At 51.4% G+C, this 16,659-nt stretch overlaps 1 protein-coding gene across 1 annotated transcript in view; it reads right to left on the bottom strand.

The window, feature by feature from the left end:
* The window catches only part of LOC104299306 (uncharacterized), a 31,478-nt gene extending 14,894 nt beyond the window's left edge, over positions 1–16,584 (bottom strand). Inside the window, exons 1-3 of the mRNA XM_054166543.1 lie at positions 16,572–16,584; positions 16,277–16,453; positions 12,865–12,877 (exon numbers count right to left, since the gene is read on the bottom strand). Of these exons, the coding sequence (XP_054022518.1) occupies positions 12,865–12,877; positions 16,277–16,453; positions 16,572–16,584 (203 nt within the window). The remainder of the gene's footprint in view (positions 1–12,864; positions 12,878–16,276; positions 16,454–16,571) is intronic.
* Between the last annotated feature and the right edge of the window lie 75 nt (positions 16,585–16,659).

Below are 16,659 nucleotides of genomic sequence, written 5' to 3'. Positions count from 1 at the left end.
GTTGGGTCCAGCTCCTGTTCTGCCTTGGTCAGTGCCTGGTGCCCACAGCAAAACAGTGGAAAGGGTTTCCAGATGAATCCTGTCTAGAAAAGCCATCCTGACTGAGGGAAACCAAGTGGAGCAGGTGTTTACAGAGCAAGTAGCTTTTGAAAGTAATCAGCAGGTAGACAGGGTGGGGACCTCACAGTCTGATGCTGCCTCCTGTTTATGGAAAGCATGACAGGGTGCCCAGATAAATGCCATTGCCTCACCCCCTGAAAAATAGCAAACAAAAGAGAGTGAAATCTAGGAGAGAGAGAGGAGGTTTGTAGGAAAGCTGCAGCATTGACACATGGGTATGAAACAACTGCCCCAAAGGCGGAGGTCTGAGAGTCACCCTGGTCTCACCTCTCACTCAGGAGTATTGCTTGCCTTGTGGAGAGAAGCTGAGACTCATCACCTGCAGCTGGTGGCCAAGGTGGGCTGCTCTGCCAAGTCTCAAAGGGGAGAATCCCTTGCATAGCTGCCCTGCTGACTGGGATGTCTTTGCAGGGAAAATCAGTGTCTTTCCCCCTGCCTCTGGTGAGGAGATCAGGAGGAGGAAGATGTTGGCAGCTTGGAAACATCTCTCCAGAGATCTGGGAGCTGTATGTCACTGGCAAGGGAAAAACAGAGAATGTCAGGAGATGACCTTGGACATGGTCAGCGCCACTTCATGCTGGCATCAATGTGCATGCAGTCATGGCTCTTCTGCAGCAATTTCCATGCAGCAGATGCTGAATTGTTCCTCCATTCACACCCAGCCACAGCCACTGAGAGCAGTCACCTTCCCTGCACAAGGACCTCAAACCCCAGCAGCCTCCTGCAGGTGTTAAACCTTTGCTTGCCACAGGAAGAAGACGCTGGCCAGCCTTAAAAGTTGTCCCAGTACAAAACCCTGCAGTGCCTGTGTCCACAGCCTGCTCTTCTGGGTGAGGAAGGGATTCAAAACTCAGAACTTTTTACTGTTTGTCCCTGCAGGGGTCATCAAAGCAGCGTGGAAATGGCAGGTAGCTGCCCAGAGAACAGGCACATTAAAGTATTTCCTGATCAGAGCTACTTTTTGCAGCAACCAAGACCCTAAAACTTGCATTTCCTAACCCCAGTTGCCATAGAGCAATCTTTTGACATGTCCAAGGTATTTTCAGGGTAAGAGAAATAAACTGCAGGCCTTGGAAACCTGCAAATGAGCTGAAGAAGTCAGGAAGCCTTGCTTTTCCATACTGGTTTTCCATCAGCACGTGCTGGTCTGTTCTGTCCTGGCTCCTTTGCCCCTTCACTCCAAGAAGGAAGGACTTCTGAAGTCAAATGCCCCCAGAAAAGCATTCAAGTATGAGTTGTACTGGTCCTACCAGCTTCTTGGTCTCCAGAGAAGCAGACTCCACAACCTCTCTGGGCAGCCTGCTCCAGGGCTCCAGCACCCTCACAACAAGGAATTTTTCCCTCAAGTTCCTCAGAACCTCCTGGGTTCTGGTTTGTAGCCATTGCCCCTTGTGCTGTGACTGGGCACCACTGAAAAGAGCCCAGCCTCGTCTTCTTGACCTCCTCCCTTTAGCTATTGCTCAGCATTGAGAAGATTTCCTCTCAGGCTGCTCCTCTCCAGGCTAAACAGCCCCAGGTCCCTCAGCCTTTCCTGCTCACAGAGATGCTCATCCCCTCAACATTTTTGTGATCTTCTGCCAGACTCTCTCCCATAGTTCCCCATCCCTCTTGAACTGAGGAGCCCAGAACTGGAGCCAGTCATCCAGGTGTGGCATTTCCAGGGGGAGGAGAACCTCCCTCAACCTGCTGCCCACTCTCTTCTTAAGTGTTTGCTTAGAGCAGCAGCTGTAGATCAGGCTTCTGCTGGGGTTCCCAAGATCTCTGCTGGGTTCTGCCCCAGCCCAGCTCTCATTGAAGCTGTGTGTAAACCACATTTCCATTGTTTCTCACCTTCAGGACAATGCTGACACAGAAGATAGCCAGGGCTTGAATCCTGACCAAATCACTGCTGCCCCTCCTGGGCCAGCAAAGCCCCACTGTACAAAACTGCCTGAGGTTTATGCTTGATTCCCATATGCAACTCAATGATTGGACTGATCTGGATGTCAGTGCCCTGTGGGTTAGCTAAGAAGCAATGAGGCGAGTTGGGCAGAGGTGAACCTCATGAAGTTCAACCAGGGCAAGTGTAGGGTCTTGTACCTGGGGAGGAGTAACCCACTGCACCAGTACAGGTGAAGGGATTGACCTGCTGGGAAGCAACTCTATGGAGAAGGACAGGGGAGTGCTGGTGGACAGCAGGGCAGTCATGAGCCAGCAATGTGCCTTCATGGTCAGAAAGGCCAGCAGCATTCTGGGGTCCATTAAGAAGAGCGTGGAGGTTCTCCTCCCTCTCTACTCAGCCCTGGAGTTGTGTGTCCAGCTCTGGGCTCACCAGGTCCAGAGAGAGGGCAACAGGGGGCCTTGAAGATGCTGAGTGGACTGGAGCTGTCTGTCTTAGGAAGAGAGGCTGAGAGACCTGGTCCTGTTTAGCATGGAGAAAAGCAGACTGAGAGGGGATTTTTCTCAAGGCTGGTCAATATCTGAAGGGTGAGGGATAAGAGGATGGGGCTGGGCTCTTTTCAGTGCTGCCCACTGATAGGACCAGGGCATCAGGTACAAACTGTAACACAGGAGGTTTCTCTTGAACTTAAGGAGAAATTTCTTTGCTGTGAGGATGCTTCAGCCCAGAGAGATTGTGAAGGTTCCATTTCTGGTGACTTTCAAAACCTGTCTGGACTCTGTGATCCTGGGCAACCTGCTCTGGGTGCTCTAGCAGGGGGGGTGGACAAGATGCTCTTCAGACATCCCTTCAACCCCCCACCGTTCCCTGATGCTGTGAGGCAGCAGGTCAGGGTGGAAGGGAGGCTGCAGCACTGCTGGTGGAGAGCTGCAACCCTGTGCAGAGCCAGCTCTGACCATTGTGTTTGAGCAAGGGCTGTTCAAACAGCACTAGGTACGTGCTGGGCCAAGGCTGCCCTTGCCATTTCTTGTTGGCAGCGGCAGGTCGGAGGTTCAGAGAGACAGATTCAGGTCCAGAGTCTATGTGTGAGGAGAGCTGTGACTCATCAGAAACATGAGAGGGTTTGGGAACTGAGGACATTGTGGTGTGGTCACAAGAGCCAGAATGGGTGCTGCATGTAGACAGGTGGGGCAGGAGGAGAAGAATGAGGTAGACACAGCAACCATGAGGATGTGTTGAGGAACAGGAGCACAATCACCTTGCTTCCTGCACACTTGGGCTCAGATATTCTGCCCTTGCACTGTCTCCATGGCTACCTTCCTCCTGCCCTAACGTCTCTGATGTCCTTTCTTGCTGCTGGGCCTGGAGAGCTCGCTCTCCCCAGTGAGTCTGCAGACACATTTTTCCCAGAGGGGCCAAGGGCACAGCTGCTTCCCAGCCACAGTCCCATGGAAGCCAATTTGCTAAAGAAGGTGAGGGTGGAGCTGGCTGTCTGCTGTGAGTTTGCTCCTGCATCCAGCAGAGCAAGAGCATCCCTGTTTGCACCTCTGAAGACTGCTGCAGGTGGTTCAGAGAGGGGAATGGGGTACATTGTGGCCACATGTGAAGGTGCATCCCCCCAGCACACAGCAGTTGCATAAGTGGTCCAAACAGCAGTTCTTGCAGATGTTAGAACACCCCCTCCTGCAAACCTCCTGCCACAGCCCTGGCTGGGGTAGGTCTATTTGCTAAGCAAGCAGCTGCTGTTTGCACAGAGGGGATTCAGTAGGCTACAGCCTGGGTGAACTTTGTTCCTGGAATCATGCATTACAATTCGTGCTCCCTCACCACTGCTGCCTTGGCTTTAGATCTCTTTCTCTAACATGGGCCAAGGGAATGACCTTCCTCTGGGCCATTTATTTCTGTCTTTACTGCTTTATGTTTTTATTTTCTCATGCTTGCCTTCTGTATCTTCTGCAATGTGTTGAGCCAGGGCAGCCAGCAGGACACTTTGGAGGTGCTCCTGTCCACCAGGCACAGAGCTAAGGCTGACACACTCTTTGCTGCCTCTCCTTGGGATGCTGTAAGGAGACAAGAGCTGGTATTCAAGAAAACTAATTCACTGCAAAAGGGCCTCAGATGGTACCAGCAGATGTTTAGGTTGGACATTGGGAGAAACTCCTTCCCTGAAAGGGTTCTCAAACACTGAAACAGGCTGCCCAGGGAGATGGTTGAATCCCCATTCCTGGAGATGCTTAAAAGATGTGCAGATGTGGTGCTGAGGAACATGGTTCAGCATCAGGCTTGGTGGAGTTGGTGAATGGTTGGACTCAACGATCTTTAAAGTCTCTTCCAACCAAAACAAGTCTGTGATTCTGTGAAACAAGGCTGAGGGAAATGCAGGTGTTGTGTGATGTTGAAGTGTGCAGGCATAGGTTGCTTCTACTGGCTCTGGTCATGCAGCAGAGTGGGCTCCAGACCCGTTTTTTCCCTCTTGGAAAGATCATCTATGTTGAAGGTAACCCAAGTGAGATACTTGCCAGTGAGGCTCTGCAGTTCAACTGACTTACAAGCCCTATGAGGAGAGGCTGAGGGAGCTGGGGTTCCTTAGCCTGGAGAAGATGAGGGTCAGGGGAGACCTTATTCCTGTCTACAACTACCCGAAGGGAGGTTGTAGCCAGGTGGGGGCTGGTCTCTTCTCCCAGGCAACCAACACCTGAACAAGAGGACACAGTCTCAAGCTGCACCAGGGGAGGTTTAGGCTGGATGGTAGGAAGTTCTTCCCAGAAAGAGAGATTGGCCACTGGAATGTGCTGCCCAGGGAGGTGGTGGAGTCACCATCATTGTGGGTGTTTAGGAGGAGACCTGATGGAGTGCTTGGTGCCATGGTTTAGTTGATTAGATGGTGTTGGATGATAGGTTGGACGCAATGATCTTGAAGGTCTTTTCCCACCTGGTCTATTCTATTCTACCCTTTTCTAACTGGGGAGCAGGGAAGAATTGGAATAGAAACTGCAGCAAACAGTCTACTGGGACACCAAATCCCAGCACAAACCTTCCCCTCTTCAGATTTGTTCACCACATCTTTGAAAAGGCAGCTTGTCAATAAGGAGAGGGCAAGTCCCAGTTGGGAAGGAGTTGAGTGGCAAGAGGAACTGAGTCCTAGGAGCACTGAAAGGAGAAAAGGGGAAGTCATAGAGGTCTGTATGGCTTTAAGTGGCATGGGACAAATTGCAGCCATGAGGTCATGTCACAAGGAGTGGTCTCTGTGTAGCTGAAGTGGTTTCCACCAGCCTTGGAGACCACCTCTGGAGGCTGGTCAGTGTGCTTCCACAAGTGGTAGCTCCAGGGAGGGGGTGGCACAATGCCCCTCCACAACAACACCTGTGCCCCAGGGAATGGGCATTAGTGTCCAGAGACCCTTCAGCCATTGCCCTTCTGTTGGTTCAGGACATGTCCTTTTCCAGGTGCTCCTCAGCCAGTCTGTGACCATTACTTTCCTTTGACCAGATGAACACCAGGAGACCTTTGTCCATCTTTACATTGTTCCTTAACCTTAACTAATCTTACAGATCATGAGCATAGAATCATAAAGGTTGGACAAGACCTCTAAGATCATCATGTCCAACCTTGAGTTCTTATTGATCTCTTCTACCTTTCCTTCCACTATCAAAATCTTTGAGTAGGAGATGTGTGTGTGCATGAGTTGTGACAGGAACTGTCCACAGCCCTGAGCTCTTCCATCAGGGCGCCCCAGCCAGGGTAGAATGTCCCTGCTCCAGCAGCCCAGCCATGGCACATCCTCTGCCTTTCTCTCCCCTACCTTTCTGCCCTCACCTCTTGTTTTTAAGCAGTCACCTGTGACCAGAAAAAATTTCACCATGGCTGCTGGATAAATGAGCAGCCTGTACTTTGGCATTTGTTGAGTACAGTAGATTGAACCCAGAACTGCTTCAGGTGCCGATGTCTCTCCTTAAAATCAGGTCACCTTGACTTGCAGTCAGTTAATCCTTTAACTCAGCCTTGATTGCTGAAGGTGGGAACAGCCATGAGGCAAGTGGATGTCCTCTCTGAGCCACCCTGTCCTCTGCCACATCCACAGCATACTTTGTGCTACCTCTGGTATAGTGGCCTCTGAAAATGTCTACCCTCCTGGGATAATAGAGGCAGCCCAGGCTGAACTTCAAGGGCTAAACCAGAGCAAGATAATTCCTGCTTTTGGCTTCTCCAATTCATTTCCCCCTTCATCACAGATGGAGCCTGAAAGTGTTAGTAACAGCAATATTACACTAGGGAGGAAAAGATGATAGCTCTTCTGGTGTAAAATGCTCCCTCAGGAGCTACTTAGTGGTGTCCCCTTAAAGCCTGTGCTAGCATCCCTTGTGGTAGACAAGGAGGGAGGCACAGGTTGGTAGTTTCAGCTTCCCTGGAGCCTGCCATCATTACACAAGTCCAATGTCCTTGACTGAAGGCCAGCCTGGTCTTTTCATGGGGATTTCCCACTTCAGGGGGGAATGTGCAAGAGGAACAAGTATCTTGTTTGTGATAGGATGTGCCTGAAGCCTTTCTTGTTGTTTGTTCATGTTATTTCTCCATGGCATGTTTATAGAAGACAGTGTTGATGTCAGCTCAGGGCTGTGGGGCTCTTTTGAGAGCCAGCCCTCAGTAGGAGCAAAAATCTTCACTGCTGCCTAGAAAAATAACTGACCAGGATAAAGTGGGCTGCAGGTGGACTGAAATAGAGGCTCTGCCATACCACAGAGTCAAGGCCTTGTTTTCCATCCCGTGGCTTAACCGGGAGATAGCTTTGTCTCGTTCTCTCCTGCGTGCCAGGATACTGCAAGATCAGACTGCTCCTGGGAGCCCACTGTGATGGTACAGCTGGGCAAGCAGAGGACTTGTCCATCACTGTCTCCAGGCAAGGTGAGCAGGATGGACCCTAGGATAGCAGCTGGGCTTAGCCAAGAGTCCAGATCCCCTGGGCAGATGGTGGTGACAAGGCACATCTGAGGGTGGGATCAGATCTGGGGACTATAGCAGGTTGGACACAGCCTGGGGACCACCAGGCAAGTCTGGAGTGACCAAGCAGGTCCAAAGTCTGACTAGGAAGTCTGTCCATGGGTTAGGGTCTGGATCAACAGGGCCATGGCCAGACAGAGGCAGAGCTGTGGTGGATTTGGGGACCAGTGCTCCTCCAGCATTGAGCAGGCAGGGACTGATAGGCTAAGCATGAACAGGCTCCTGGAGGCTTGTCACTGGGGGTCCCTGGTGAAGCTGAAAAAGGGAGAGCATGATGTTGTAAGAGCTGGTGATGTCCTTTGGTGAAGGAGGTCTCTTGCAACACTGTGCAGCTGACCACTTTGTCTCCAAAGCTTGTTCTCTCTGCCCTCAGCTGGTAGTGTTCACGGCAGAACAGTGGTGGGGCAGACACCACTGGCAGACGCAGACGATGGGAGGAGGGCGTTGAAAGGCAAAACCTCTGGCAGATGGGAGAGCAACAGATCTCAGCTCAGGTGCAAGGATACAGCTGTGCTGAGACCCTCAGTCACTCAGTGACTCCCCAGAAGAAGTTTTTCTTTTGCAACTGTAATTCCAGGTCGGTAGCACGGAGCTGTTTCTCCTCATACAGCAAGCACCCTTTGTCACATAACTGATCAGCAGGCCTCCCAGCCACATTACCCCACCTTGCACAACCTTCAGCTAAGCATCTGAAGCAAGAACGTTTTCTGGTTGCTTCCTTATTCTTGCAACAGTTTTCGGCAGCTGCTAGGGCCACATCACACTCTAGCTGGACCTTGTCATCACTTTTACCAGTGCTGAGGCACCTGCATGAGAACACAGTGGATGCTGCTGCTGCTGGGGCTCTGCAAGAGGCTTCTGTATCCTGCAGACCACCCTACCCCCAGAACTCCCAGCCCTAGCCAGACATGTGCCCTGAAACCCCCACACCTCTGCCTGGGGTTTTTGCTCTTTTATCCCTGTGGCTGGAATTGGCAAGAAGATTAAAATGCCACAGGAGCCTAAAAGCTCTCAGGAGGGGTTTTGAAATCTGCTTACTTTGGCCTTTTGCTCCCCTCTCTCTGCTCCTCCTAGAGCATTTAGTAGTCCCAAGACATTCATTCTTTTCCTCATTGCAAAACAGTAATTACTGGAAAGGCCAAGGTGGTGGTTTGAGAGCCAGGGTCCAGCAGTGCCTTCAGGCTGTGCCAACCCTAGGCAATAAGGGAGTGGAGAAGCAAGGGCAGGAGGAGTTGTTCCCCTCAGATTTTATCTTGATGAGAACATCTTGACCAATGTCCAGGAAACAAATTCCTTTGCTGCTTGGAGGAGAGAGAAGGAACTGAAAGGTCTAACCTGGCTGTGGGCCTCTCAGAGAGCACTTGGCAGGGAAGATCTTTTCCTGATGAGGTCACCGACACTGACAGGGCAGAGATGCCCTCCCAGATGCAGGACCTGGCATTTAGTCACCGGGGTTTTGCTTAGCTATTGGCCTCTAAAGGGTGAGATGTTTCTACGGCTTGTGGCTGCCTGACTGCCAGACCTGCTGCTGAAAATCTCAAGAACAGAAGGAAAATTAATTTAACTAGAGTTCAAAGGGTCTCCAGTAAAGGCTAAGCCTTGCTTAGTCTTGCTGTTACTCTGAAGCCTTATTTCCATTAATTCCCTTTAATGCTGCTTTAAAATCACAAAGTGGAAGGGAATGCTGCCAGCAGACCTTCTGGTGCTTTCAAACCCGCTGTTAATCAGCAAGGAACTCTGTTGGCCATAAGGGTGTTCAAACATGAAGGTGGCTTCAACCAGGACATGTGTAACAGGGTGTAGTTGTGGTGACAGTTTAAAAATTAGCCATTGTGAGGCTCTGCATATGGACAGGGGCCTGGCATTAATGATTACCATGAATTAACTAACTGGAAAGGGGCTGAACAGCAAGTGGCAGAGTTCAGCTTGACCCACTGGTGAGCTGACCCTTTTCCCATTCATTTAATGACCAAACTTCATTTCTGGCCAGAGTGGCTGTCCAACAGCTGAACACAATGCTTGAGCACAGTGGTGGGTGGCCATGCCAGGCCAGCCAGGCTGTTGGTTCCTGCTCCTTGGACTGGATTCAGCTGTGAGAGCTGCTCTAGCAGCTGGCCAGCACTGCCTACCCTGGGGCTTCTGCTGCTGGCACTGCTCTGTGAAGGCAGCTCACAAGTCTTCCTTTCTTGATGTCCCCCCATTGCCTTCTTTTCTGTCCTGGTTACTGGTCTCTGGTGCCTGCTCCCACCCACAGCTCAGTGCCCAGAGATGCTTCAAAGTCGTTCTTGGTCCACACGAATCACCAACATCCCTCTGGGGCACACAGAGGGCTGCTCCCTGGAACTTCTGTCTACTTCAGTGATGTCTCCCTGCTCATTTGGCAGCCAAAGATATAGGACCCAGCTGGGTGTCCTCCCGTGGTGGTGTCCTGATATGTGCCTCATGCTTCTCTGCTCTTGCTCCCATGTGTTTTTTTCAATCGGCTACAACCACCACCTTACCTCTGCCAGCATCCTGGTGACCTGGGATTTGTGACTGCAGAGGAATGACCCACTCACACCCTACCCTCTTGTCCCTGGCTGTGTGCACAGGGCCTTACATGGACACAACTTCCTTCTCCACTGGAAATAAGACACCCTTTCTCCTGTTCTCACTCAGCCATGTCCTCCAGGATGGCCCAACGTCTTCTGTGGGAACATGCCCTCATGGAAACCATCTGGCAGGTCCCACAGAGCTGGACATATCCATTTCCTCTTTGTTCTCTTTAATCTCTTTATTGATGATCTGGATGAGGGGGCTGAGGCACCCTCAGTAAGTCTGCAGATGACACTGAGCTGGGAGAGAATATTGATCTGCTGGAAGCCTCTGCAATGGGACCTGGCAAGGCTGGATTGATGGGCTGAGACCAATGGGATGAGATTCAACAAGGCCAAATGCTGGGTCCTTTGCAACCCCATGAATACTCCAAGCTTGGGGCAGAGTGGCTGGAAACTGCCCAGCAGAGAAAGACCTGGAGGTGGTGGCTGGCAGCTGGCTGAAGAAGAGCCGTTGTATGCCCAGGTGGGCAAGAAGGCAAACAACATCCTGGTCTGGATCAGGACTTATGTGACCAGGAGGACCAGAGCGGTGATTGCTCCCCTGGACTCAGCACTGGTGAGGCTACACCTTGAGTACTGGGTTTAGTTTTGGGGCCCTCACTCCAAGGTGAGGTGCTGGAGTGTGCCCAGAAAAGGTCAACAAAGCTGTTGAAGAGTCTGGAGAACAGGTTGTGGCATTCGTGAAGAGCGCAGTGTGCAGAGAAAGTCTGCAAAGCAGGTGAGGAGCTGGGTGAGGAGCAGCTGAGGGAACTGGGGTTGTTTATTCTGGAGAAAAGGGGGCTGAGGGGAGACCATCTGGCTCTCTGCAGCTCCCTGAAAGGAAGATGGAGTGAGGAGGCTCCAGCCAGTCAGTCTCTTTCTTTTTCCAAACAGCAAGTGATAGGACAAGAGACAGTGGCCTCATGATGCACCAGGGGAGGTTTAGGTTGGATGTTAGAAGAAACTTCTTCCCTGAAACTTGGATTCTCAAACCCTGAAACAGGCTGCCCATGAGGTGGTTTACTCCCTATCCCTGGAAGTGTTTCAAAGAGGCAAAGATGTGGTGCCAAGGGCCATAGTTCAGCATCAGGCTTGGCAGAGTTAGAGAATGGTTGGACTCAATGATCTTAGAGGTCTTTTCCAACCAAAATGATTCTGTGAGTCCATGATTTTGCAGGCAAAAGAGTTGTGCAAGTACCTGGTGTGTGCTCTAGTGTGGGACCTGTGGGACAGGAGTTGAGGGTGCAGGGCAGCTGGCACTCCAGCATTCTTTCCTGGCTTGTTCCCACAGATCTTTGGAACACACATGGGAAGGGGCAGTGAATTTTATCAGTTTCCAGTGGCTCTCTTTGCAAGTGTGTCTTCAGCAGGAATGATTAACCTAACACACCTTTCTGCCTTCCCTTCCCAGAGAAAAAAAAAATCTCCCAGGGCCCAAGGCTGCACAGCTGCTGGTAATCCTGTTGACCTTTGGGTTAATTAAACAAATGAGAATGCTTCATTAAGGGGAATCGTGCTAACTGCAGCTCTGAGAGGGTGAGTTTTCCATGCATCGCTGGCTGGCAGAGCAGAAATCACTCCTGACTTCAGCAAGGGGGTTGGGAAGTTAGTAGTGGCTTGCTTGAGAGAGAGGAGGTCAAGAAAACCTGTTTCTTCACCTATTCTGGACCAGCCGGCATTTGGTGGAGGGCAGGATGTGCATGGAGAGGACATGGGGCAGTGGCATTGTCCTGCCAAGCTGCTGGGCAGAAAGGGGTTAACTGCTGCTAGCTGGCTGTGGAGGTGACATTAGTTTCCAACATAAAAAATGCAAACCTGTAATGTTGTGACATGCTGGCATGAGATGGTGGCAGGGTGAGGGCAGGAGGGTGCAGGCTGCAGCTGGCTTTGGTTCTCTGAGCTGGGAAGAGCTGCTCCAAAGACAGAGAGCTCCTTGTTTGCGGTCTGGGGGTTAGAAATTGAGCAATACTTAGAAGCAGCGCTTGGAAGCAAATATTGGTTCAAACAACACCAGCTCCCTCTCTCCAGTGGCCAGTTCAGCTCATCCCAGGTAGAAAACAGTGCATTGCAACACCAGTCACAACCTGACACCAGGTGTTTCTCATAACCAGTGGGGAAACTGGTTTGTGGCACTTCCTGAGAAACAAAATGGGTTTGGTGACTCTGGAGCTGATCCTTAGATCCAAGCAGGAGCTGAAAGCATGTTTCTGGAAAGGCTGCCACAGGTCTCCAGATATCTGCCAGGCCTTGGAAGCCATGGGGAATGCTGAGCTGGTCCTAGTCTGCTGCTGGCCACAGACGTGCTTGCCAAGCTGGTACTCTGATGGTGTGACTTACAGTTCCTGCAAGCTTCATGCTGACCTGGGCCCCAGGGGATAAGTCAGTGACTCCCTCTTCCAGCAGAGACCTGGCATTAGGCAGAAAAGCTGGAATTTCCCCCAGGTGCTTACACTGACCAAGCTCTGCAGCAGCCCCCTGACTTCTCCCTGCCCTGCCCACGATGGTTTGGGTTGGCAAGGACCATCTAGTCCATCCCCCTGCCATGGGCAGGGACACCTTCCACTAGATCAGGTTGCTCAAAGCCTCATCCAACCTGGCTTTGAACACTTGCAATGATGGGGCATCCACAACATCTCTGAGCAACCTGTTCCAGTGTCTCAACACTCTCATCATAAAAAATATCTTCCTTTTCTAAATCTACCCTCTTTCAGTTTAAAACTATTGTCCCTTGTCATCCAACCACAGCCCCTGGTTAAAGGTCTCTCTCCATCTTTCCTATAAGCCCCTTTAGTGAAAGGCCACAGTATGGTCTTCCTGGGGCTTCCTCTTCTCCAGGCTGAGCAACCCCAACTCTCTCAGCCTGTCTTCAGAGGAGAAGTGTTTCAACCCTCTCAGCAACTTTGTGACTCTTTTCTGGACTCATTTGAGCAAGTCCATGTCCATCTTCTACAGGGGACTGCATTACTCATGAGGTCATAAGGTCTGTGGTGGCAGGTTGGACTCGATGATCTTTGAGGTCTCTTCCAACCTTGGTGATACTGTGAAACTCCAAGTGGGGTCTCAGCTGAGGGGTAGAATCACCTCCCTGGACCTGCTGCAGGCTCTGCAGGACATGGCTGGCTTTCTGCACTGCAATTGCACGATGCCAGCTCATGTCCAATTTGTTACCCACCTGTGGCCCCAAGTTTTTCCTCTGCAGGGCTGCTCTCCATCCATTCACCATTCAGCAGCATCATCTCCCATCTCTTGAGAGGGGCACTCTCACCAGTTCAGAGCCAGTCTCAGTCTTACATCTTGCTCTGGACTATGGACAGAGGAGCAGGGAAGATGGTCAGGAAAAATGAGTTCTCAGCAGGCTGGTATTTTCTTCATCTGCTGTGACATGACATGTGGGGCCAGGATGGACAAGAACTGGAGCACAACTGTCAGAGCTGACCAAGCACTTGTCATGAGCAGGTCCCAGCCACAGACTAGAAACTTCTATGCCTAGAGGGGAACAAAGCAGCTCTATAGACAAGCCAAAAATCCTGGTGCCCTCAGCCCATGGCACCTTGATGAGTCTTCATCACACAGCCTGATGGCTCCTGGGAACAGCAGCATCAGCGCCAAAGGCCTCCACTGCTGGACAGGAGTACCTCAATGGGAAGAACTGCTCCAAAGAGTTGGGTGAGATGCCTGTGTTGGTGTGGTGCCTTCATCACAGCTTTCCCTCTTCACAGTTAATATATTCCCCGTGAGCACAAGCTACCAGAGCTTGGCTCCAGCCCACACCGAGCTGCACTGGCTCCAGGATGAGCTTTGCCATGGGGAGCAGCCAGCACTGTGATAAAGCCAAGCCCTCTCCCAGCCAGTCATGCCAAATCCAACTTTATCCCAGCCCAAACACAACAAACATCCTTTCCTGGGGACACAAACAAAACTCGAGTCCAGCCTCATCTCAACCACAAGCCTCAGCACAGTCTGCGGTAATAAGGGAGAGACAGAAATGAGCAGCACTTTGCTGAGCCTGGGGCCAAGCCTGGGTCTTTGCTTGGGGTTTGGGTGTGTTTATGCATCTCCAGTGACCTGTGGCTGCTTAATTTGTATTTCTTCATCCCTCATGTAATTTTTAGCAGCATCCTTTCTCTGCGAACAGAAGGGCCAGGATCCGCAGTGTTGCAATCCAACGGACTGCAACAGATGCAGACTGAGGAAGACTCCATGCTTCCTGGATGGCAAGGGCAAAATCCAAGAGGCACTGGCTTAGCTCTGTCCTTTCTGGCAAAGCTGTTCCCACTTGCATGAGCCAGAGCATTGGCCTCTTACCTTGAAAGACAAGAAGAACTTCCATCGTTAGGGTGACTCCGCTGCTCACTCTCAGCTGAGTCAGCCAGAAAGGTGCGTTTGGGGCATGGGAGGAGCTCTCTTTTCTGCACAAAACTGTGCACCCAGGCAGTGAGGTCTGGACCTAATTAGAATGTTTTAGAAACATTTAGTGAGAGGAAGGACTCACTGTGTGAGTAAGCACACGTTTCCTAACATAGAACAAGGAAAAGCTCTTGTCTGACACTTTTCTTCCCCTGAAAAGTTAGTTGCACCAAGAAGCTTGTCCCTCCTGGACTCCAAAGGGAAAGCATTTTGCAGCTGTGGCCAAATGGAATACTTTTGCCTTGGTGGGATGTACTCCTTAGAAAGGAGCATCTTGGAGTCCTGTTAGGTCCTTGGAGAGGTTTGAGCCTTCAAGCCCAGGTGGTCTAGAGGATACATCACCAATCTAATATGCTTCTGCCATTGGGTAACTCCAAGGCATGCTGCATACTGGAAGAGTTTCTTCTCCCCAGATCTGCTCTATGTTAGGCTGGAGCAGTGGTTCTTGGCCACAGGAGAGAAAAAGATGCCTTAGAGTAGCCAGAAGATGGGAACATGGAAATCCATCACAGAGAAAGATCGTATTTGGTAGCATCAAAAGGAGGTATGGAAGCTGCTGTGTTTGTGGCCAGTGACTTCACACTTGGTGGGTGGACATACAGAGATCCAGGTGGTTACTGGGCAAGACTGGAGGACAAGAGGTAAGCAGTAAAATCTATTGCAATCCAAGTCTTCATCTTCACCCCTGGTCATCTTCCTTGATGTTATGTGGGAGAGAAAGGGAAAGAGAAGTGGCGTGAAAACCACCATCATCAAAGCACCTCATCAGAGCCATTCCTTTGGCAGATGCAGAGAGCACATTGTGGGCAGACAGGAGGTGGTCCATGTAAAAATGGCTGGGAACCACATGCAGCAGGCAAGATGGTGTGGGCTGGGCTCTTCCAGCAACTGCTCTTCTATTGCTTGAACAGGCTCTTCATGTTTTCCACACTGTCTTCTGCATCTTCCACCTTCATACCTCACATGGCAAAATTACCTTTATCTTCTCTGACTAGTGTTGTAACAACCTTGTTTGTGGAGACAAGATGTGCAAATGTTTTCACCATTATTCAGGTGTCTTTGCAGTGGCACTGCGATTTCCAGGCTCCCTTGGGCTATGCTCAAAGAGGCTTTTTGGAACAAATGGACAGAAAGCTATGGAAGAGCTCTGTGGGACAGCCTCCTGTGAACCCTTGTGCCTCTTCTTCCCATGGATGGGAACGTTTCTACAGCCACCCTGAGTGAGGTAAGGATTGTTGAGGTCCACAGGGAGCTGGGAATGGATTTCATTGGCATCTGTGTGTCTCAGTGGAGGAAGAACTTGAAGGGGCACAGCTTGCTGTGGTAAATACAGATGGGAAATGTGAGGTTTTTAAAAGGGGAGGAAGCCTTGTGTGGGGATTAACTCATTCCCCCTCACTTCTCTTTGCAGTGTGTTTGGAGACACTGGATACAAGTGCTGGTCTTCGGGAAAGAACAGTGGAAGGAGGTATGAGAAATAAAAACCAGTCATGCTGAAGGAACTGCTAAAGATGATGCTGAAATAACCAGCATGACCATGAGTGCCTCTTGCTCAGCCTGTGGGGACCTCCAGCACCAGTCACAGGCAGGGCAGGCTTACAGTATCATGGTGAAGGTGATCATTGCCTTCAGCAGTCCCCTTCCCTTGGGTTACTTTGTAGAGCCATATCCTTGACCTGACACTGGGCTCCCACCTGCACTGAGGTCACTCTGGCCACCACCACCCACCTGCAGATTGCTGTGCCCTAAGCCTGCGGGGTGGAGAGAGGAGCCAACCCAGGGTCCTTCCAGCCATCCTCAGTCAGGAGCCCACTGTGGGCAAGCCCATGACAGCTCTGCAATGGGAGGAGAAGCACTTGGGCAGAGAATCCAGAATATCAAGAAGGACTTGGGAGCAACTCTGGAAGCCAGACCTCACCACTGGGCTTCCTACAGCACTCTTGTAGCTTACGGTGAGTTGACACAGCGGGTGGACCAGCCCTAGCAGCTGCTGTCTAGGGATGCTGTCAGGGCTTGTGGGCTAGCTGAAGTGGTCCAGGGACTCTCGTTAATGTGCTAAGCTCAACCTAAAGCCGGTCTTGTGGCGGGTAGCAAAGATGAGAACACTGAGCCTGGCACAGCACCATGAAAGGAGCCCTTCCTAGAGCTAGCCATGTCCTGGCTGCAGGAGGTAACTCAGGAGGAGCACAATCGGATGGAGAGGTTCTGCAGAGAAAGGGGGAGGAGGATGACTGCTAATCTCAGCCTTTCTTCCCAGGCTCAGCCCAAGAACAGAACGAGGCTGCAGGGCACTTACTGAGGCGGCTGGTCACCGCTCCTGACTCCCGTTGCCTGCCGAAGGAGCTGGCCAGACCACGCGTGAGGAGCGTTCGCTGCCTCTCAGCCCCATCGCCGTCGGCAGGAGAGCGCCGGGGAGCGGGCGGGCGCTCGGGGCGCCGCGAAGCCAAGGGCGGCAGGGGGACCGCAGCAGTTACTGGCAGAGATGCAAAACTCAGGGCAGGACCCAGCAGGGACTTTCTGAGATTAAGCTGTGCGAGGCAGGGGGTGGGCAGCACAAAGAAAACAGTCTCTCCTGCGGCGCGTCGGCTTACGGGGAATTCGCATGCCACAACTTGGGAATTTTCCATCTGAAGCCCCTTGTAACAGGAAAAGCGCCTTACCTGGCTCTGGCTCCTGCCA

The sequence above is a fragment of the Dryobates pubescens genome, chromosome 13 (assembly GCF_014839835.1).
Source record: "Dryobates pubescens isolate bDryPub1 chromosome 13, bDryPub1.pri, whole genome shotgun sequence".
NCBI lineage: Eukaryota > Metazoa > Chordata > Aves > Piciformes > Picidae > Dryobates > Dryobates pubescens.
The sequence above is the reverse complement of the archived record's forward strand: the minus strand, read 5'-3'. Positions and strand labels throughout refer to the sequence as shown.